General features: G+C 39.0%; 2 protein-coding genes and 1 pseudogene across 3 annotated transcripts in view; 2 read left to right on the top strand and 1 right to left on the bottom strand.

The window, feature by feature from the left end:
- Positions 1-23,268, top strand: part of nmrk1 (nicotinamide riboside kinase 1) — a 191,301-nt gene that overhangs the window by 133,823 nt on the left and 34,210 nt on the right. The gene's annotated exons all lie outside the window — the stretch shown is intronic.
- On the top strand, positions 1,612-22,120 carry mapkapk5 (MAPK activated protein kinase 5). The gene is made up of 14 exons (XM_088336150.1): positions 1,612-2,422; positions 6,960-7,033; positions 9,628-9,703; positions 11,630-11,727; positions 12,008-12,116; positions 14,977-15,066; positions 15,141-15,236; positions 15,300-15,380; positions 15,516-15,703; positions 15,924-16,044; positions 16,140-16,270; positions 17,569-17,684; positions 17,762-17,866; positions 19,211-22,120. The coding sequence occupies exons 1-14, from the start codon at positions 2,387-2,389 to the stop codon at positions 19,303-19,305; spliced, it is 1,416 nt and encodes a 471-aa protein (XP_088192276.1). The 5' UTR covers positions 1,612-2,386; the 3' UTR covers positions 19,306-22,120.
- Positions 13,590-13,679, bottom strand: LOC148365738 (U2 spliceosomal RNA; annotated as a pseudogene).

Genomic DNA, 23,268 nt, shown 5'->3' with positions numbered 1-23,268 from the left:
GGTAAACTAAATGATAGTTTCTCGACCTACAGCTATTTTAAAATGCATGTTGGCATGATATGAGTTTATATATTTTTGCACATCGTTTAAACCAGGGGTGTCAAACTCATTTTAACTCGGGGCCACACGATAGAACAAACATTCTGTCAGGGGCCGGACTAGTAGATTAAAGAGAAAGAAAAAGAGGGATAAAGAAATAAGAAAAAGAGGGAGGGAAAAGGAGAAGGCGGGACAAAGAGAGAGAGGGAGAGGGCGTGAGAAACAAAAGAAATCAAACGAGAAGTCGTGAGAGAGGAGGAAAGAAAGGGAGAGGAAGAGAAATAGAAAGACAGAAGGAGAGAAAAGAGAGCGCGAAGGGTAGGAAGAGAAAGAGAGACACAGAGAGTGAAAGAGAGTGGGAGAAAAGGGGTGGAGAGGAGAGAGAGAGAGACAAAGAAACAGAGACGCAGAGACACAGAGAGACAGAGAGAGAAAAAAAGAAATACAAGTACAGTGTCTTTGTTCGAGGCACCTTTCTTTGGCAACATCAAGTCGACATATTTCAACCTGCAGCTTGTTTTTCTCTTGCGCTTCTCTGAGTGTTGTCTCACGGGCCGGATTCAATCTCTTAGCGGGCCTGATCTGGCCTGCGGGCTGCCTGTTTGACACCTCTGGTTTAAACCATGATTATTTTTTACATCAATCAATTAAATTTTTACCACTTGGAGAAGCTAAATGATGCAAATTGTCCTTTTACATGCTCAACAGAAGTAAAACGGGGATACAGTAATTGTATATCTAGTCCTACCCCAAATGTTCACATGATAATGAAACAAATATACATCTTCTGTAATGTATTAATAGTAGATATCAAAAATAAAATAACAAAGTGCCAGAATGCTGAAAAACTTGAAGCAGAAAATATATAAATTTGCATTTCTTTCAAACAACATGACCCCTACCCAGAGGGAACTGACATTTTTCTGCTACAGGATAAAAAAAAAGCCTTGTGAATGGCTGGGCAAAAAAACTTGAAGACCAATGGTGTGGCTTGGTTAGTTTGAATCACTGTTCTTTGTATTCTACCTTGTGCTTTTTGTCATAGTTTTCAAGTGACTGCATGCAATGCAGCGACACCTAGTGGTCAATTATGATTTTATTTGTTTTCTAATCAATATTTTTCATCATCAGTGCTCAATTTACAAAAATAACACTGAGTATTTAGTTAAACACGTAATATGTTGGTTGGGGGCTGTTGTAAAGACTTTGAATTGCACTGAACTGGCCCGTGGGCCGCATGTTTGACATCCCTGGTGTAGTGCAACCGAAACAAGCACTAAAAGGACAATGAAAGTTACAAACTACAAATAATCAAAAATACCAATCTTTTTGGGGCTTTTGGGTACCCGTAGCAGCACGTACAGAAATACAAATACGTTTAAAATGCAATTTTATATGGTATTTCATGTACTTTTGTATTAGTAAAACATTGTTGTTTGTAATTACGTTTTATTAATACTAGGAGGCGCAAAGTAATACACACCGCCCCTTAAACGTTTTAAACAGTTTGACAATTTTCTACAAGTGCATTTTGATCAGGCAATCTAGTTTACCTCCTAATGTGTACCTTACGCGATCCGGCCTCCCTCCCTAGACAAGATGCTACACGATTAGCATAATAGGTGCGTGTGGCACTTTTTACACCCGTCGAGGCTATCCTATTAGCGGACAACAACAAAGAGTCAACCGGCATCTCATTTCGAATGGTCTTCATTTGGATATACTTGACTATTAGCAGAAAACCTTGTCACCTGAGCCAACGTGCTTGTGTTAGCTAAACTCGAGCTCGACAAATTTGTGGCGTATCATAACTAGTCCACTATAATGCCAGTTTAAGGTGTTATATTCATTTTTTAATCAAGTCCACACGGCTGTAGCGTGTTCGTCCACATGAATGGGACGCCATTAAGCTACACGTTAACAAGCGTGCTAGCTGTTCCCAGGAGTCTCGGCTAGCTAGTTTATCGCTCTCACTAAAAATACACACTCCTGTGGTCCCCTGCCTGCGCGGTGGACTCGTTTGCTACACTTTTGCCGTCTGCGGCTTTTTATGGTGACCTCGCTCGGTGTTTGGCACTCTACATGGTCACTACGGTGGATCCAAGGCGACTGGAAGAGCGAGCCGGACCCCGAGGCGGTGAGCTGGATTGGGTCGACTTGACGCCGCATCTCAACAGCCGGGAAGTGGTGGGGGTGAGGGTGGTGATCGTCCGTTACTTTGTCCCTATGCCCTGCCGTTAGTAGACAAGCCCCTGGTCTTGATCGAGGGTAAGGTCAAGTGAAAAGTCTAGGTACTGTGAACTGCTTGGAGATCTTACGGGGACGGGAGCAATAAACCTGGCTCATCATGTTGGAAGACAACACCGCAGATAACTTCATCAAGGTAACTAGATGAACAGACATTTAGATTTGTGATGTACTATTTTGTATGGCATGTTTTATTCCCTCAGGCTAAGTGACATAGGCTGACCTATTCTTTGACATGCACCAATCTAGTAGTGAGATCTTGGCGAGCAGGAACCTATTCATTTGTTTTTTTAAATATCAACTTTTGCGGAGGGAAATACATTTTATGTACTACGGTATAAGTAGGGCAGCACGGCAGCGCAGTGGTTAGTGCATGTGCGGCACAGTTCTGAGGTCATGAGATCAAACCTCCTGTGTGGAGTTTGCATGTTCTCCATTTGCTTGCGTGGGTTTCCTCCAGGCACTCCGGTTTCCTCCCACATTCCAAAAACATGCATTTTAGGTTAATTGGCCAGTCCAAATTGTCCCTAGGTGTGAATGAGCGAGTGAATTGTATGTCTCTGTGTGCCCTGCGATTGGCTGGCAACCAGTTCAGGGTGTCCCCTGCCCACTGCTCGAAGATAGGATGGATGGGCTCCAGCACCTCCGCGACCCTATTAAGGATACGCGGTGCAAGTAATGGATGGATGGTATAAGTACAGGGTATTTGTATTTATGGATGCTAAAAGGTCGGGGTACATTGTTTTAGGCGTCTTTAAGAAAAGTTGAAAGTTTAATATTTTCTCTTGTAAGTATGCATTAACATTGCTCCACTGGGTTAAAAGAGCCCTCATGCTCTAGTTTCCACCTTGCCTATCTCCTTTTATCTTACTTTAAGCAAAGCTGTTGGGGGCGGAACACATTTGGCAAGAAGAATGGTGGGTGGGGGGATTGCTGGAGAGTGACGTCATGCTCGTCCCCATAGTTTTTTGTTTGTATTTGTTAGTGTAGCATATAAATTGTGACAGGCAGAATAGGCCAAACCCCAGGAAAGATGAAAGTAGAGGTTATTCCAGCTGATCTAAGAATTGCACGTACTTGCACAAGGCATGAAAGGGCTGACAGAAGCTGCTATGATAACTTAAGCCAAGTGATGGCATCCGCAAATAAAAACAAGTTTAAAATTCTGTTCAGCTCATTTAAGGTAAAAATTCTTGCGATCATAGCCGATATCAGTATAGTAAATGGACTACACTTATATAACGCTTTACCAGTCACAGAATCTCCAAAGATCTTTACTATACACCTCACACTTTACCCATTCACACACACACACACACACACACACACACACCAATAGCAGAGTCAGCCATGCAAGGCGACTACCTGCTTTAATGGAGGCATTAGGTGTTCAGTGTCTTACCCAAGGACACGTCAACATTTAACCCGGAGGAGCCAGGAATTGACCCTGCGACCTCTATGGTCCCAGCAGGTCTGCTATAAATCATGAGCTGCCGTCTAATGCCCATTTTATAACCAGGAAACTAAAATTGAAAGAATGTTTAATGGCAATTGATGCAATATTGAATATTTAATTTTATGTAAATATCAATTATTGTGGAGGGAAAGGATTTTTATGAACTATGGCATAAGTATGGGTATTTGTGACTTTTAAAGCTTCTCTATCTGCATCAGCCTGTTATAATTTGGTATAGAACATTCTTTATTAGAGTAAGTATGTAGAGTAGACCAGAAAAGTAAAGCAAAAAAGTCAATTGTTTAACCTGTGTAACCAGTTGCTATCATAATTGCCGCCAGTATGAAAACACAGGCAGGTTCATGATATCATTTCAAATGACCAAATAAAAAATGGGTGTACAGTGTGGCTAAGCTTACTTGATAGTGTGTGACAAGAATTAATCGCACATTCAATGTGTTACATTTTGTCAACTCTAGATGGGTTGACCTGGAAAGGCTTCATACTTAAAGCCCCTGAGTGCATTATATAGTTACTCCTAGCGGTATCGAACTACGTAGATAGGGAAAATCACATGAACTTGCCGCTTGACAATTTTTGTTTTACTCTTGAAAGGTTTTACTGGCCTTTTCACTAATTTCTCACGCTAACCATTAGTTAGCCTCTTGACTGCGACCTCCATATTTTCAAAGTTTAGGCTTCTGAAGTGCGGCTTATTTAGGTGCACATGCTTCAGCTTCAGCCTATGACACAATATCCTCTAGTAGTGAATTATTACACACTGTCATTTTAAAGCTACTCCATATAAGAAATGTGAGACTCCCTTCTCCCTGTTTATAGCATGTGAATTATGTCTAATCCACAGACAAAGCCTAGCATACCTGGAATTTGTGATGAACGAAATTAATATGATTTATGCTGCTTGAGAAAAAAATGCTTTGGTAGCGTGGTCTTCAGAGTACATATTCTGAGCACAAGAGATCTGATTTGCTAATACAATCATGAAATATCTTCTGCTCCTGATTTTTATACTGTATAATAGCATGTCAATTGTAACCATACTTAGATTTCACTGCAGTGGTGGCAGGTGCATTTATATTTTGAATTCACAAAGGAGAAAAATGAAATTATTAGTAGCTTGTAAGTCAAAGACCTATCCGTCGGTCCAATTCATCCATCCATCTATCCATCCCCAATACACAAACTACTGCCCAAAAGTCGAGCAGAGTTTAAAACTCAAACTGATGTGAAACTTCAGTTCAATGTGTCATGGGAAAACAAGAGTATGAGATAGCAGTGCTGACAAATATAAAAATGACATGAAAATCATAAACAAGTACCGTATTTCCTGCACTATAAGGCCGCACCGGACTATAAGGTGCTACAGTAGGAATGTCAACAAAACAGTCTGATAGGTCAGTCAAACTTTATTGACCCCTTAACGTTGACAACTAAAAACGTGGCTCGGACATGTACAGACAAGGTGTCTGTATGACATTACCAGTCACTGAAGTATCTCATGCTACATATTATTGCAAAGCTTAAACCCTTAGGATATGCTGACTATTTAATATATATAGGAATATATAATATTCTCATTACAGAAACATTGAGATCAGTCTGAAACAAGATACCCGAAACTATAAAGCCGGGGTAGCTCACCAAAGACGTCGTCTTGCAGTTACCACATTTGATGATAATAATACACAACCATAATCCCTTACATCAGCGAGTGTAGTGAATCCAACCGTGTAAAATATGTACGTAGTCCGAAACGTGCGCTAACGCCGACAAATTTTAAAATAATCGACTGAAGAGGATATTTGCATCAATGCTTGTTGCTAGCTGTCGGTTTAGCCCCATAATTCCAGTTTACAAATAGAGATTAGTAAATGTATTTTCTCTAGGTTGAGACCAAACTAACTTGACTCTTTTTCAGCCGATTGCAGGCTTTGTTTTACCCTGCTTTAGCTTATGCAAGCCGGTGAATGGTAAAAAGGACCCGCCTCCTTTACACCCGAATAACTTGCCAAAAGTGACAGGTTGATGACTGACACATCGGTTAGGAAATTAAAACGCTATTTTATATATCTCAGCATGCATGACACTTGTTGCTTCTCAATATTAATCCATATATAAGGCTCATGGTCCGTTTTTGAAAAAAAGGGAAAGCTTTTAGGTGTGCCGTATAGTGCAGAAAATATGGTAATTGAATTTAGATGTCGTTCATTTCCTCTATTGTAAATACTCAGGGCAGCACGGCGGCGCATGTGCGGCACAGATCTGAGGTCGTGAGATCAAACTTCCTGTGTGGAGTTTGCATGTTCTCCCCGTGCTTGCGTGGGTTTTTCTTCCGGGCCCTCCGGTATCCTCCCACATTCCAAAAACTTGCATGTCAGGTTAATTGGCCGGTCCGAATTGTCCCTAGGTGTGAATGAGCGAGCTGTCTGTCCCTGTGTGCCCTGCGACTGGCTGGCAACCAGTTCAGGGTGTCCCCTGCCCACTTCCAGTAGATAGCTGGGATGGGCTCCAGCACCCTGCGACCTTACTGAGGATAAGTGGTGCAGATAATGGATGGATGGATGTAAATATTCACGAGTGCTATATGTCGTTTTTAAACAACATTTATTGCCTAATTCAAACAAAGTTGTGACATTATTTGGAACATTGTCTTTGACACGAGAACTTATGTTCTTGTGTTCTTCTTTCACAATTAGTTCAGTGAAATGTTTCAACGAAACGTTTTGATTATCCGTCAACTGTGTCATCAAAATCTCATCTTAAAATTTTAAACACAAAAAAGGATCCTGTCTTTTTATCTCATCGAAATGTAGTTTGAAAATTAATGTGTGAATGTATTTTTTTCTGTTCCAATTAAACCAATGTCTCAACTTAATTTGAATTGGGTTTGTACAACCACGTCCCTGGGTTTTCATCCTGCCTTCTATTGTGTGAGCATTCTGGTATCCAAGTGTGTGGTCGATGGCTTGACTGGATTTCTCCCATGAAAACTGAAAATTTTAGTAATGAGTCAGCCACTTAAACCAGGATTACAGAGAGTGCTGTGGATTAGAATGGAGTTGACAAAGCTGCTAAATACAACTTCCTTAATATATATCAACTGTTTGGCAGATTGTGCTTTTCTGCTCGTGGAACAGATCAGATAAATACAATATTGTCTGTTGAGTGGCTGACCTCAGATTAATCTCTATTGCAGGAAGCATCCATTCTAGAAGAATACAACATCAACTGGACACAAAAGCTCGGGGCTGGAATCAGTGGACCTGTCAGGTAAGTCTGGTAGCTCATCAAGTGAATTGCTCCCCAACGTTAGCATTTTCTAGCAAAGCTAGAAGAAGATAGCCACAAGACTGCCGTGGTTATAGAAAAGTGCACTTTAACTGTCGCAAAATGCTCAGCTATTAATTCCCAACACAAAGAATCCACAAGACAGTTATGTTTTCTCAAAATCCATGAGGTGTTAACACTTTAGATGTAACAATTGTATGAATTTGAACTTGCAATCTGATTTTATTAGATTATGAACCCCAAAATGCAATAAGTATCACGATAATGTAATGAGTAAGCGATTGAAAAAAAAAACCCAACCCTCTAAATAATAAAACCGTGCAACTGCATACAACCTTCATAATATTAAGGGAGAAATAGTTTTTTATAGAAATAAATCCAAATATTTTGGCTCTGTTCATGGCAGCAGTTGGGAAAAGTAAACCATACCAGACATCTGATTTTAAGGGTGTACTAAGATTAAGGCCATTTCTTTTGTACCGTGCCAAAGCTTGACTTTCCCCATGGTACCCTTTCTGCCCACGCTCTAATTACTCAACCAGACCATGCCCAGGTCCAGTTGCCTCCAAAATATACTTCATCACGTTGATCTACTCAAGAATAACAAAGCATCACTGTAGATGGCAAGGTGTTTTGTCTGTTCAGCATCACTACGGAGCAAGGACTCGGCAAATGCTTTCCTTAGTGGTAAACAGCATGTACTGCACTGTTGTTATAAAAAGTAGTTATTGCGCAATGGGCCTTGTTCTCAACATGGTGGAAATTGACGCTTTTGTCAGTGGACATTATTTGGGTTCGAGATAATTCAAAATGTACTTTTCTGTGTCGCAGCTCACCTCAGTCACTACATATGTGTCCACTTTATTTGAAATTGTGAAACTGTGATTCATCATATGTTGTTATGTTTAATGGGATAACTGCGCCTTTATGATGAGACCCCAACACTGCATATACACCATTGAACGTTACATAGGTTTTCTTTGAATATATAACCGTCTGGGTCTTTAGAATACAGTTGGCAGTTTGATGTTTCCTGTGTGACAAATTGCTACAAAGTGTGCCAAATTTCACAACCTTTGGTTTTGGTCGATGGGTAATTAATTTTTCACCCGATTACAGGTAAATTGATTCCTTGCTGCCTATTAGGCAACTAAAAGGTGTCATTTTATTGTCACCAACGGTTTCTATTTTGGTCAGTAAAAAGTGACACGGCTATTTTTACAATTTTTAAACTTATAAAATAAAATAATAAAAAACTTAACCTGGCTGAAATCATCTTCGAAATACATTTTTTTTATTGTTATACTAAAAATAATTATTTAGATAAGTCGTAAAAAATATTAACTCTCATGTTTTGTTAGGAATTGGCACCATGACCTAGGGTCTAACTCAATCCTGACCACCAAAAGGAAAGTAGTATAGTTTACTATAGTGAATAAAACATCCTGACATCTGCATCTATAACCATATGTTCTAGGGGTGGGACAAAAAAAAATCGATTCATGTATACTGTATATTGTTATTTTATTTTTGGCGATTTTAAAATGTAATGTTTCTCCCCAGATTCGCTTTTTGTCACGTCCTATCCGGCAGGTAAACATGCGGGAAAGCAAAGTGAAGTAGAAAACATCCCCTACTGGCAAAGCTGGCAAAGCGATACTTATGTGTGCCAGGTGCAAGTGTGTCAGCTGAATGTGTGTTCTCCACTGCTGGGAACATTGTTACAGTTCAGCGGAGCACCCTAATGATAGCATGTTGATCAGCTCTTGTTTTTGCACAATAACCTTTACATTCCCCAGCCCTAGATCAGTTAACAGAAGCAACCAAAAGTAACAGTTGCCTACCTGTTACTAGCTTGTATCAAAAAGTGCTGTAGGTTTTGTTCTGTAAAACTTGAATTTCAAGCACTTTAGTTTCAATGCATAGTACAGCCGCTTTCTTTTAAAGGCAGTTTTTGCACAAATGTATTTTAATACCATAAATACCTCGGACAGCAATGTTTACCTGCAGCACAGGGTTCTGAAAAATATGCTGAATTTGAAGGATCTTTAATTTAATTTGATAACTTACACTTATGGTGTTTTTATCTTTTACAGGCTGTATTTTATTTTATCATCTTACAGTGTTAACATTGTCTCAGTTGAAATAAATGTCAGCTTTCGGACTGACTGACACAGATTAATGTGCATTGTTTGAACACAATTCAGGGTTTATTAATGTCCCAGGAGTGTATCATCTTAAGTTACTTCCTCTTTTTAAAAGGAAATTAAATCTCAATCATCTATTAAATCAAATCACAAACTTTTAGAATCTCAATTATTGTTATATAAATCAAAAGGGCACTAGGGCTGCATGATTTTGGGGGGAAAAAAAAGTGATTTCTCAGACCAGTATTACAATTTCTATGCGATTTTCGATTTTTAAAAAAAGAGTGAATTTTCTGTGCTATTTGTTCTCTGAATACTTAATCATAGTGAGCAGTGTTTCCCATAAAATTTTAAGAGACCCCGGTGGGTGGGCAGTCTAGGGCACGGGTCTCTAACATGACTTTCACTTTGTGTTTTTTCCTCTTTCAGAGTATGTGTGAAGAAGTCAACGCAAGAACGGTTGGCTCTGAAGATTCTGATTGATCGCCCCAAAGCAAGAAATGAGGTTGGACAATTGTTTGCCGTAGGGTTACACTTTTTCCCTCACAAGTTTGCCTCTCTCCTTCTTCAGTAAATTTCTTTAAACCTTTTTTTTTTTTTTGAAGGACACACAGAAATAAGTCAAGCATACAATGGATATTTTTCCCAAGTGTCTTGCTATCTTGTGTAAATGATCATTTTCATAAAGAAAAAGTCATTACAGACGCTTCCCTACTTACGAACATTCGAGTTACGAAAAAATGTATATACAAATATTTTTCTCCGGGATATAAAAAAATATCCATACATTCCTGTAAGTTAGATATCGTATTGTGTGCACCTTTTTCCGAGTAGCGGACATCGCTGTTGTGCTTCTTTCTGCCGCTACCGGCGTGTGGTGCTGTAAAAGCCAGCATCCACCCCGAAGAAGAAAACTGTCATAATCGCGCGTTTTGGAGTACGTACATCTTTTACACGGTTGGATTCACTACACTTGCTGATGTAAGGGACCTTTGTGCGTAAACATACTATGCTGTATCTCCAGCGCGCTAGGAACTTTGACATTTTAATTGTTTAATATCTCGTGCATCCTTTCAAAATAGTTGGTGGAAAGAAGAGGCGAGCCGTTTCTTTTAAAATGAAAATGGATTAAGAAAGCTTGATGCGGTTGAGAAAATGGTTGGATCACTTTTTTTCGGCCACTTTCTACTACGGAGGAGGAAGTTGCCTAACTCTTGAAGCTCATCTTCCAAAAGTAAGTCAAACCCAATTTTATTTATCTTTATAAAGCACATTAATTTATTGAATGCTTATTTTTTAGTACAAAGCAATACAGGTTACTTATACAAGCCTTAAACCTACCTATATAAACCTTAAACATACATTCAATACAAAATCAATCACTGAAGCAACTTACGAACAAATTCAACTTACGAACGATCGTCCGGAACGTATCTCGTGAGTAAGTAGGGCAGCGTCTGTACTTTTATAACTCTCAAATTTGAATCATTTGATATTTAAAAAAAAACTCTCTCGACTTGCTTGGGCACGCCTGTTGTAGGTGCTCCCCTGGTGATCAGCTAGCAGCTTCTAGACACAATTGGCATGCAATGTTTCTTCACAGCTTGAAAAATCAGAACTGAACATCAGAAAAGACCGGTCATAACAATGTGTTTTAGATGAAAGTAAGCCTGTTTGGAGAATATGCACTCGGCGGGGAAAATAATAACACCAAACTCTTGTGATTATTCACCCATTCTTTTTGTTGAGTGTTTGCTGTATGGCGGTCTTGGGTGTGCTGAAGACTATCCCAACTTACTTACTTTTATTAATCTTGTGTTGGTAAATGGCTAAATTCAATAAGTTGTTTTGATGATTTTAAACTGTAAAAACGTTATTTAAACTTTTCCACCCATGAATCAAGTTATCAAAATATACACCCCAATTGAACAGCAGCGCTGGTTACCTATAAAAAACACTTATCATGGGAGTCATTGTCAGGTCACTGGAATTTCTATTAATCCTCTTGGGACGATGACAAGCTAATGCAATTTGGTCTATTACTGTGACAACCAACAATTACAACACCAAAAAAAGCAGATGTGTTGCACCGTGGCGCTATTCTCCACAGTCACATGAACCAAAAACAAGTGATGTAAACAACCTGCTGTAGAGCTGAAAAATGCTTCGGGTGTGCGGGAGTACGGCCGCATTGAAATTCTGCAGCCAAATGCGCCAACGCCAAATTCCCCATGTAGTTGGCGCTAGGTGTATGCCAGGCTTAAAATTGAGTTTTGTTCATAAATTGAATCATGCATTATTTGATAAGATGTGTTCAGTAGTTCAGAATTTACAATAATTCTGATTTTCACCTGTTGTGGACTGGTCCTAAACAGAAGCACAGTCAAGACAATGCAATATGCATTATTTCTGAACACTTATCCATCTGTAGGTGCGACTCCACATGATGTGCGCCAACCACGCAAATATTGTGCAGATCTCGGAGGTGTACGCCAACAGTGTTCAATTCCCGCACGAGTCCAGCCCGAGGTACGTCTGATAGATAGTAGATAGATAGATACTTTATTCATCCCCGAAGGGAAATTCACATTTCTAGCAGCATCCCTGAGCTGAGAACAATACAATAATAAAGCAAAAAGAATACAATATACAAATACCCAGTGTGACGTGCAAATGCCCACTGTAGCGTGTTATATAGAATAACTAAATAGTGCTACACAGAATACATATTGCAGTAAGTCTGGCCGCCTAACACCATTTTGCTTCGTGTTTCTTTAATATCTTTTTAAAAATGTTTTTATTTTCGCAGAGCCAGACTTTTGATCATCATGGAGATGATGGAAGGCGGAGAACTGTTCCACAGAATCAGTCAGCACAGGCACTTTACTGAAAAGATGGCCAGCGAAGTCACAAAGCAGGTATGCAACGGCATAATCGAATATGCAATCAGTTTCTTGATTTTTATCAAAAGTTGTCCGTTTAAGTTTTAAGTCTAAATCCCTTTTAGTGGGTATTGCATCAACGTGGAATAAAGAGATGCAGGCTAACTCAATGGAGGACTGTGCATTTCAGCTTAATCGTTTGCACGTTTGCTGAGCCAGGATGAAAAGGCACAGCTATGTCAATCCAGAGGTAGATATTTGGGATACTGTAAATGCGCTTTTATGGCATATTCAAATGGACCCCAAGGATCGATCACAGAATTACGTAAAATGGAAAAGCTCCTTTATGGTGTGTTATGAAGACGTGAAAGCATTTATTCGAGGAAAAAAGGTTACACACGCAATTTTATTGTAAATGCTAAATCTCACGGGAATGCCTTCAGTAGTCCAATGGTAAGATTCTTTTCCTGCCACCCGAAGGGCCCATATTCGACTCCCAGCTAATGCAGCAAGGACACATTTTCTTTATCCCAACATTCTTTTTAAAAAAAAAAATCATATTCCTCTCTTAGGTTTAAAATTTTATAATTATCTTGAGGTGCCACATATAATCTCTTGTTATCAATAACAAAGACAATTATAATCTAAATTTTTACCCATTCCAAATTTTTGTTGTATTTTATTGATCCGTCATTTTGTACAGTATTCTCTCTCTTTGAGCAAACGGATGATACGGCGTTCTACTTACATATTAAATGTAATACTCTTGTCAAATACTTAATTGATACAATCCTTGCAAGTTTTTGCGTCACTTTAGCAGCAACAATAAACATCTTCTTCAAAGCTCTCATGGCAATTGGACAAAGATTCTTAATTGGCATAGTCAAGTCATGTTTATTTGTTTAGCCCTTAATCACAAAGAGTCTCAAAGGGCTACACAGATCAAAGACTATTGCAAACTATTATTACAGACTACACAATCCCCTGATATTGTCAACATAAAATATAGGTTATTCATATGCTATTGAATAAAAGTGTGTTTTAAGCTTAGATTTAAACAGTTCCACTGAGGTTGCAGATCGAATCTCAGGGGTAAGAGCATTCCACAGCACCGGGGCCCGAATGGAGAACGCTCTCGAACCTGCGGATCTCTCCTTGGCTCTTGGGATATCTAGTAGACCAGCCTTTTCAGAGCGAAGGCTCCGGACAGGAACATAGGGCGAAATTAAATCTGAAAGATATGAGGGAGCAAGTGCACGCATGATTTTGTATACCATCAACAGAGCCTTAAAATCACATCTTAAGAAACACATGACCTGACAGCAATGAATGTGGGGGGGGTTTTGGGGTTTTTAAGGGTTATTGTTCTATCTTCGTTATTCATTATCCATTATCCGTTATCGGTCAGTTCATAATACGCTACAAAGCCTAGGAGCCGGGACACTTACTCTCAGCCAAAAGGCCAAGCTAAGGTCCTAGCCCTAAAGCTTTGCTGCGATCATTGCGAATGCACCGTTCCCGGAGGTACTGCAATACCGGGCCGATGCGTGGAGTGGACAGAGCAAGCTCTTATTCCATCTCCGAAATGCAAAAATCAAAGGCCAAGCTAAGGACCTGGCATAATGTACTACAAGAATGACTACATAAGTTGACTTGACTATATTATGAAATTACATTTTCAGCAGAGTTGACTAAAATGACAAAACGTACAATTTTAATGCAAGATAATTAAAATATTGCAACATATCAAGAAAGTCCATGGAAATGCTATTAAAACACATTCATTTTTCACATGATTGACAGCAGAAGTGATAGATTTATCTCTGGGCATAATGGTATGAAGCAATCTAGTTCTTAAGAATAAATAACCATAGTAACTGAAGTGAGCTCTTTTTAACCTGATTTCATTCAACCAACTTGAGGCTAAATTCAGCCAAGATAATAAACTTCTTCTGGCTTAATCCTTGATCTTGGTTTTGAGCAATGACCCCTTGATGTGGTCCAGCAACCATATAGAAGCCAAGCCGCAACAAAGGGAAAGCATTATTGTCTGCATGACATTTGCACAATACCTCCAAAGCAATGCATTCTGTTGCACTGTACGCGCTAAACCGGAAGCTTACTGCAAGTTTTTATTCCCTTCAGGCCCCGCATGTGGACTCCAATGAAGAGATATACCTATTATATGTGTGGAGGACATCCTAAATAACTAGACTTCTTTTTCTGTTTGTTTCTGTTTATTCAGACAATGACCTCAACCCTAATAAGTTCGCCATAAAACTAGACATATTACAACAAGGTTACGTTTGCTTTCCTACTAAACAGATTAGCTAAGCTAAGACATGCTAATAACAATTCAAAGAAGAGTACATAATTTTGTACGAAACCTTAGCATGAACAAATATTTTCTGTCACTTAATCAAAATAAGTTTCATACTTACGGACTGCCCTTGTTCAAAGCAACGACAAAAAGGATTCGCACCGAACGTCAGGTAAGTCGCCAGCCGTACTACCGTTCCAAGTTCTATGTATTTTTTTTTTAAGGAACAAACAATTACCGTGTTGAGCAAAAAAAGGGATTCCAAGATCACTTGTTTCTCAAAAGCAGAACAAACAAACAAACTTGCTTGGTAATTTATTGTAGGGTGTTGGAACTAAAATGTTTGAAATAAGGCAAGTCAAGCGTAGCAAAAACAACAAATGCGTTGTGTATGGTTGTTTTACGGATGCGGTATGCATCGGGCGTTACGCTTCAGTTGCTGCATGATTAGCAGTATGCCTGGCGATCTTGTTGGCAGCTCCCCGCTAGGATTCATCAGATGATGTCACACTATATTAGCAAGGCATATGTCAGTTGTTTACACAAACGCCTAAACCTGAGACATCACTCCCACAGATCAGTCAGGCCTTGGATCACTGTCACTCTTTAAATATTGCACATCGAGACTTGAAGCCAGAGAACCTGCTCTTCAAGGATAACTCTCTGGTAAAGTACAAGAATTCCAACTTGAGTCATTTATTTGCACCCGATATAGTGTTCATTGACTTGTTTACCTTCAGGACGCTCCCGTTAAGCTTTGTGACTTTGGTTTTGCCAAAATCGATCAGGGGGACTTGATGACACCCCAGTTCACTCCCTACTATGTAGCACCTCAGGTAAAAATGCAACATAAAACCCGTTACCTAGACAACACGCCAACCACGCTTGTTGCTTTGCAGGTACTTGAGGCTCAAAGAAGACACCAGAAGGAAAAATCTGGAATCATACCTACCTCACCTACTCCTTACACCTACAACAAGGTCAGATTTTGGTCTACCTCATATGACTGGATTGTGTGGCTCTAGGGCGGGGGTTGTCCTAGCTCTAGATATCTAGCTCCGATAAAAGGGACAGTGAAAAGCACAAGGAAGAATATGTCATTGTTCTTCTTCCAGAGCTGTGACTTATGGTCACTTGGCGTCATTATCTACGTAATGCTGTGCGGATACCCTCCGTTTTACTCCAAGCATCACAGTCGCACTATTCCAAAGGACATGAGGAAGAAGATCATGATGGGCAGCTTTGACTTCCCTGAAGACGAGTGGAGTCAAATCTCAGAGATGGCGAAAGATATCGTGCGCAAGTAGGTTTAGTTTGATTGAGCGGGCAGAGACTTAAGGTTTCAAGCATAGAGTTAACAATGGCATGGAAAGCAGTGTTTACAGTGTACACTAGCTTTCTTAATAGACCAAGGTATTTTGCATGCTTAAAAGGGAAAGTCAACTTTTTTTAGAAAATCACAGGAAGACCTATGTAAAGTTGAGTTGTGGGTCTCCCAGCCATTATTATCGTTTTCTGTTCAGGCTTCTGAAGGTAAAGCCGGAAGAGAGGCTAACAATAGAGGGAGTTTTGTCCCACCCGTGGCTCAACTGCACCGAGGCCCTGGACAATGTGTTGCCCTCTGCCCAGATGATGATGGACAAGGTGGGTGGCAGGGAACAAAAACACTTGAGGGTGGCTTTCAACAAATCTAATGACTGATGAAAAATCATGAGTGAAATTAATTGTATTTGTCTAAGGCGGTGGTGGCGGGTATCCAGCAGGCCCACGCGGAGCAGTTGGCCAATATGAGGATTCAGGACCTCAACATCAGCCTGAAGCCGCTCAACTCTGTCAACAACCCTATTCTCAGGAAGAGGAAGCTATTATGGTCTGTTGGTTCACGATTAGTTCAAATTGGGCAGGAACAGGGTTCCCTACCTCATTTTTGTGGTCTTTCTGGCATATTTGTATATGACGCGATGTACATTTGGCCCTACAGGGGGAGGGTAGTTGATTTTCTATTGCTCAGTTTCAGATAACGTTACAATTAGTTTATGCTTAGTACAAGCGCAGAGGACAAAAAGGCCTATTGTGGAGCAATTCATCTTTACTGCAGGAATGAAGCTGTAAAAGAACATTGATTTACTGGTGCTTTTGCAACGAAGTCTAAAGAAAAGTATCGTATCCGTAAATGTTTGTAAGAAGTAAACAAAAACTTGACAATGGTGTTACGGTAGTCATCATTTGGGTCACCACTACAAATAGGTTTCATTATAACGTATTCCACTATACAATGGCCCCTCAAAATGCGAGAAATACAAAATATTGGATGTCTTTCAGGGTAAAATCTTGCCTGACATATGAGAGAAAATCTGAATTACGAGGATTTCCACCGCTCAAGACTACTCACAGCCAGCATCGGCTCGTCCCAGTTAGCGCGTGCATTTCGTGCCATACAGATGGATCCCGTGCGATTGTGTTGGGTTTAAAAGTCATTTCATTATCAGATTTATTTTAAGACTGTATTTTTATTTTCAATTACTATTTGAAGGTGTTTTCAGTGATATCTTTAAGAGTTATTTAAGGTTAACTTTTTGGGAGGCCAGTAACCAATTAATTGGTTTTCAATTATTTCGTATGGGAGAAATTAGTTCGAAATACGAGCAATTCTATATACGAGCATGATGCCGCAGCGAATTAATCTCATATGTAAAGATATCACTTTATTATGTGTTGTAATGATCACAACTTAACAAGAGATGTGATTAACTTTTACTGTCTCCCATTCAGCCAGCTGATGGATTCAGGATTGAGGGCTAAGTGCTTTAGGCCAGCGGTCAAAAAAGAATCTCCACTTCTCAAATTTATCAAGTTAAAGGATCGTGTATTTTAAAGCAGAGATAGTAGAATATATTCACTTTTTTTACCCAAAACAATATAACCAGCAAAACCAAATAGACTTCAAGCAATCATTTTATAAACTTGTGTTCTTTTTCTATGGTGTGAAATGACAGTTGTCGACTCTCATTTGCTGGATATTATCGCCATCTACTGTTAAAAAGTGCATTTGACCCTCCGTTTTTTTTATTTTGCCAAGACAAAGGCCTGCAACCTAAAGTTTAGAAAGACTGCTTTAGGCAGTGGTAAACTCATGAAGAGTGTGTGCTTTTATTGTCCTTATACCAGCCCCAAGCCCGGCGACAGTTTCTTCATCGGCGACCCGGAGAACGGTGGCGAAGACTCCAACGTAGCGGTGGAAACACTACGGGACGTCATCGCACAGTGCATTCTTCCACAGGCCGGTCGGTTTACCATAATCACGGCAACAAATCGCCGTTTAATTATTTGATTCTAATCGCTCGCATTGGTGTTTCTCAAGGAGAAAACGAGGACGAGAAGCTGAACAGGGTTATGTACGAAGCTTGGAGGTTCAACAGGGACAGTAAACTGCTGCGAGACGGCCTGCAGGGACTCCGCTGGGACGGTCTGTTTTTATTCTTACTGATAGTCAAACCAAAACTACAGTATTTAACAGACTATAAGGCTCAACTAAAAACCCCAAATTGGTGAGAAATTTGAAAACGCGCCTTATGTGCCCTAAATACCTGAAAATAGGTGGATAAAATTGGAAATTCATGAATGAATGAATACTTTATTCGAACATTAAAATAAAAAACAGAACAAAAGCAATAACTCAACAACATAATATTGTTACATATGTTCAAAAAAGGGTAGTAAGAAGCAAATGCTTATATTTCCTACCCTTTCATCTTCCCTATTAAATACAACAATGATATAATAACAATAGTACTATTAATATTAATTCATAGTTAAAATTGATTGATAGTGCATAGGGTTACTGTTCTGCCTTTGACAAACATATAAAGGGGTCTTCAGGTGCCCTCCTGTGGTTTCAATACGTTTATTGTACAAACATAATTGTTACTTTTCAACCAATGATTAAATGATTCTTACAATAACCAGATGCAACAGTAGTACATTATTGTGTTCATCCAATTTTCAGAGCTCTGTCAAAAGGTTTTTTTAATATTGTGAATTTTTCGATCAGATAGATATGAATAACTTGTTCAGTGACTTTGAGGGTAGTGGGCCCGCGACTGGGAGGTTGCTGGTTCTAGCATCGACCGAGTCGAATAACATTGGTTGCCGTTGCAACATATCAGTTGGGTTGAGGAAAGGGGGCTGGGAATGGCCTTCTCTGTATAATCTCCCAGGAAGAGTCAAGAAAGGGTTCTATGACTCTGGCATAGACATACTTACTGATATAATGTTTGGTCCACAATCATTTATGCTAAAAGTTAGTGTTCTGCCTTTGACGAACAAAGTGTCTTGGAGCGCCCTCTTTTGGTTAACATGTTAACTGTTTGCGGCTTAAAAGAAAAACGCATAACCGGGACGGCAGCACGGACGTCGACTTTTGAATGCCGTTTTTGCTTTTGTGCGTCATCCGCTAGATGTCTAGCTGGGTAAAAGGGGGATACTTCGGAATGCGCTCAGCCCAGTAACCATTTATGAACGAATGGATTCATTCTAGCGGTGCAACCAAATGTTGTAATGTTAAAGAATGTTCTGGAATAGGAAATCATTCTAATATAAATGTATTTAATTATCTTTTTTTGCCACCCTCGATCTTATTTTAGTTTTAAAGCCATGCGGCTTATCGTACAGTGCGGAAAATATGGTCCAATGACTATAATGCCCTGCTTCCCCACTCACTGATTTAAATGATGGATTCTTGTTTTTGTGTCGGCTGCCTATGAACCCAGTAGCAAAATCAAGCTCTCTTTTGGGTGGTTTTGTGTTGCAGGTCGAGCGTTTTGCGATAAGGTGGATCGCTTGAAACTGGCCGAAATTGTCAAACAGGCCATCGAAGAAAGGACAAATATGGAAGAGTCTCACTAGCGAATCGGATTCTAACGCTCCTTTTTATATTTATCTTTTAAACAAGGTTTAAAAAAAAAAAATCAATCAAAATCTTTTTCTTCCCATGGATTCAATTGCAAGGCCTTTTTGTTGTAAAGCTGTTTCAAAAAATGATCGGAACTTGCACAAAAAAAAGATGAGGAAATCAATGTGAAAATGACTTTTTGAAGTAATTTTTTTTATCCACAGCCTGTAGTCATTTGTTTTACCTCAATGAATTTCTTTCAAATTTTCAGACGTTTTTATTTATTTTTCATTATTTGTACATTATGGTAGCTTCTGAGCAAGCTTTAAAGAGATAAAATCTGATTTGATTTTAAGGCACACTAAACTTGGGCCAACAGTTTTTCTTTCTGTTGAAATTGTGCTTTTGATTTGTGAGCGTTCACGTGTCGGCCCTCTTAAAGCTGTAAATACACACTTGGAATCAAATCCAAGAAGGCCGGTTCTCTGCCAATCAGCTTTCCACATACTTGAGCTTCCTTCTCCGTTTCCCTTTAATATATAACACTACACTTTGTATCCTGTGGTAAAGCTGGTTTTCCAGCCTTAAACCTTGGATCCCTTGTTTTTGATCCGACGGATTCTTCCTACTCTGATATTTCTTCACATTGATCTTGCAAATAAAACAAAGCCTCCTTTCCTAGTTTAAAAGGACACTGTGTAATATTTGACCACTCAATATCAGTTTGGTGTAGTACATCCGAAAACGAGTGTTATAAAGTACCAGGAAAAAAACAACTATAGAGACTCAAAAATGCCAAACCGCACCATTTGTCTTCTCATTTTTTTGTTTTTGGTTGTACCCATAGCAAGATGCCTGACAATTATGTCAGCTTCCTAAAGGGGGGGTCCTTTTGTTTTGAAAACAAAAAGAAAATTTGGGGATTTACATGATAGTCCATGTACATTTCCCCATTCTTTAACGCACTGTTTTTTTCTTTTAAGTTAATTTTTACCAGTAGGAGGTGCTAAATCCGGGGTCTGAAACACGCCGTCCACAAGATGGTTTTTTTTTTTTTTTTGCAGTTTCCGTCTGAATCTGAAAGTTTAAAATAAGTGCAACCCACAAAAATGATTCATTTATGATTAGATTAAAATGAATAGAAAATCAATATTTTTTAATATCTTATTTTGTATGTATTCTTTAAAATAATATTTTTAAAAAAGGGGAATGTTTTGACAAGAGCTTTCTTGTGGCACCCGATTTGGACCAACTTCAGTCAGGCCCTCGCTCTTGCACTACATAATATACTGTACACAATCCCTATTAAGAACCACTGTGTCATATTTGACCCCTAGATGTCATTGCTTGTGTGTGTTACAAAGCACAAGAAAGAATAAAAACTACGGTGACCCAAAACAACCAAACTGCATTATTTTTTCATTATTTTTTTTGTAGGGTTTTTTGGTAGTACGTCTAGCAGCAAGATGGCTGAAAATCATATCAGCCACCTCTAGGTGAGCCTCATTTTATGAAAAATACAAATTTCTCTATGTGTAAGTTTTTTTAATGCACATTTATATGATCGTGAATTTCTTGCTTACTATTCAAACTCATATTGCCTTTTATTTAATGTTTTTTTTTTCACAACTAAGTGGTGTTAAATAATACGCAATGTCCCTTTTAAATACATTAAGATTTACTAACTTTGAACTGTTGCTAACCAAAACAGCACCTCATTTCTTACGCAATACTATTTTTTTCCTAATCTGTACCCCGAAATTGCCCTCCTAATGCAAGTTAGCTTAGTTTTGTAGTAGTTTTGTAGTTTGGTAGTCAGTGCTAGACCTGTTACTGAACAATAGTAAATAATTACTTGTTACTTCATTGAAAAAAATCATTTAGCCCCCAAATTTACTGACACGCAAAAGTAGCGGGTTACTCAGAGAGTACCAATTACCTGTAAACTTGCATAGAAGCACCTGTAATACAGCGACACATTCAAATAATCGAAGAAAACTTGTACACCAACCTGTGGAAGCAGTGAAGCCTTCGTATTTCTCTGCGCGTGCGATCTTGAGAGTTTACAAAAATTTAGCCAAGACACTCCATATCCATTTTATCTATGGCCTTCAAACCACTCAAAGATATCCTTTTTCCTGGTACTGTCAAGATGTTTTTTCCTCGCCTTGTGTTTCGCAAAAATCATTCAAGTCCAAAATTCAGCATACGGTTTACCATAAATGCTGTGCTCGCGTTAGCCCCGTTGATTTCTCATTGGTTTGTTGTTCCTGTATTAGTGCCGCCCCCAACATGCTGCCCACCATGCGCTACAGGTAGCAAGCTGACCCCCCCCGAATTCAGTATTTTATAGTTTTAGATGGGAATGTAAATGATAGGGAGAATATCTCCCTGAGGAGAAATTCTGTTCTGTTCACTACCAGAACTGTATTCAATTGGAGGTAAATATGAAAACACCTACCCTTCTTCGTATGTTTCCGGCAGATCAAGGGTTGTTTGTGATGCAAATGATGCAAAGTTGTTCAGCTGTCAGAGGATAATGAAATGTATGACATGCATTTAATGAGTAGCAGAATAACGCAGTAACACACCATGTAATAACAGTTGAGTTTAACACGTTACAGTAATTTTTACCGAGAAAAATGATTGCATTTCTCGAACGTGTTCGTTTGTAACGCGTTAGTCCCAAACACTGATGGTAGCGATGTTACAATACATACAATCGTGCATAAATGTGATTAAATATGCTAATGTACTTGGTGTCTTCATGCCCAGATGTCATTTCCAAAATGAGTTGGGCCATATACTTTTCACTGTATTCCCCCCCCCCCCCCCCCCCCCCCCCCAATCACTTCTTTTGAGAAGTCCCTTTTGATTATTTTGATGAACTGTTGATCTTAAGTGTTAAACACATATCATTATTCAGAACATTGTGTAGGACTATTACAGGATGGATGTGGGGTCTCCATTACGAAATTTGCGTTAATTCACCATGATGGATATGCCTTTGCTGCGAAACTGTGTCGTTAGGCATACTGGACTTTACACACTTTTTAATCAAGGAAATGTTTACAAGTGTTATGGCTCGTTTTTTGTGAAATGCTTGTCAACATTTAAGTATACCAGTACCCTTTTTGGAAATATAATTTCATAATGTAATTCTTTTTTAATCTTCATGAGAACGTGAATCGAATGGTTTTTAAGGCCTTATTGCTCAAGCAAACGTGCCTTTTGTAACATTGTGTACAAAATTCATTTTTCAACCAAGTCATTCCACAAATGATTTCAAATCAAACACTGAGTGGATGGATAAAACTGATTATAAGATGAGCCTTTTAAATTCAATCATGCGATATCAGATTATTGGCAGTTATCAAGGTTTCAAATACAATATCTTTTCACCTGTAGCATGAAAATATCTTGGAAGTCTCCACGATTTTTGGCCTTCTCTGGAATGTATTCAATTTGCTGAATTTGTATTAAAATGATTTTTCAAGAGAATAGTCTCCAGTCATTTTTGCTCTTATTCCATTTAGGACCATTTCTTAACTTTCCTTCTGCTACTAGTGCTGAACCTCTACACAGTTGAGAAAGCTTGGTTTGTGTTCATTTAGACCAGGGTTGGGGGTAAATTACAGCCCAGGGGCAACATATGGCCCATCAGGCTTTTTAATCTGGCCTGCCAATCAAATGATTCTATACACCAGTGATTTTCAACGACTGTGCCGCGAGAAGTTTTCCAATGTCACTTTTTAAAATTTTATAAAACATTTATGAATCATTTTCTGTAATTCTGTCATTGTCAATTGTCCCTGCTGTAAAAACTGGGGGTATTATAAATTATATTGTAACTAAACATACTGGTCAGTGTCATTTTATAACATTTTTGGTTAATTTTTCCAATGAAAAAAATGTGACCTGGCTCAAAAACGGTTGAAAAATATTGCTATACACTACATTTTAAAGTTTTGGGCTGC

Source organism: Urocampus carinirostris, chromosome 5 (genome assembly GCF_059441175.1).
Source record: "Urocampus carinirostris isolate Australia breed hairy pipefish chromosome 5, RoL_Ucar_1.0, whole genome shotgun sequence".
NCBI classification, from domain to species: Eukaryota; Metazoa; Chordata; class Actinopteri; order Syngnathiformes; family Syngnathidae; genus Urocampus; species Urocampus carinirostris.
The sequence above is the reverse complement of the archived record's forward strand: the minus strand, read 5'-3'. Positions and strand labels throughout refer to the sequence as shown.

Bases quoted from the DNA above. Each gene is read 5' to 3' on its own strand.
- mapkapk5 (XM_088336150.1), top strand. From the start codon at position 2,387: ATGTTGGAAGACAACACCGCAGATAACTTCATCAAG. The intron at 9,704-11,629 runs GTTGGACAATTG...ATCCATCTGTAG, and splicing joins GCCCCAAAGCAAGAAATGAG to GTGCGACTCCACATGATGTG. The intron at 17,867-19,210 runs GTCTGTTTTTAT...TTTGTGTTGCAG, and splicing joins GCAGGGACTCCGCTGGGACG to GTCGAGCGTTTTGCGATAAG.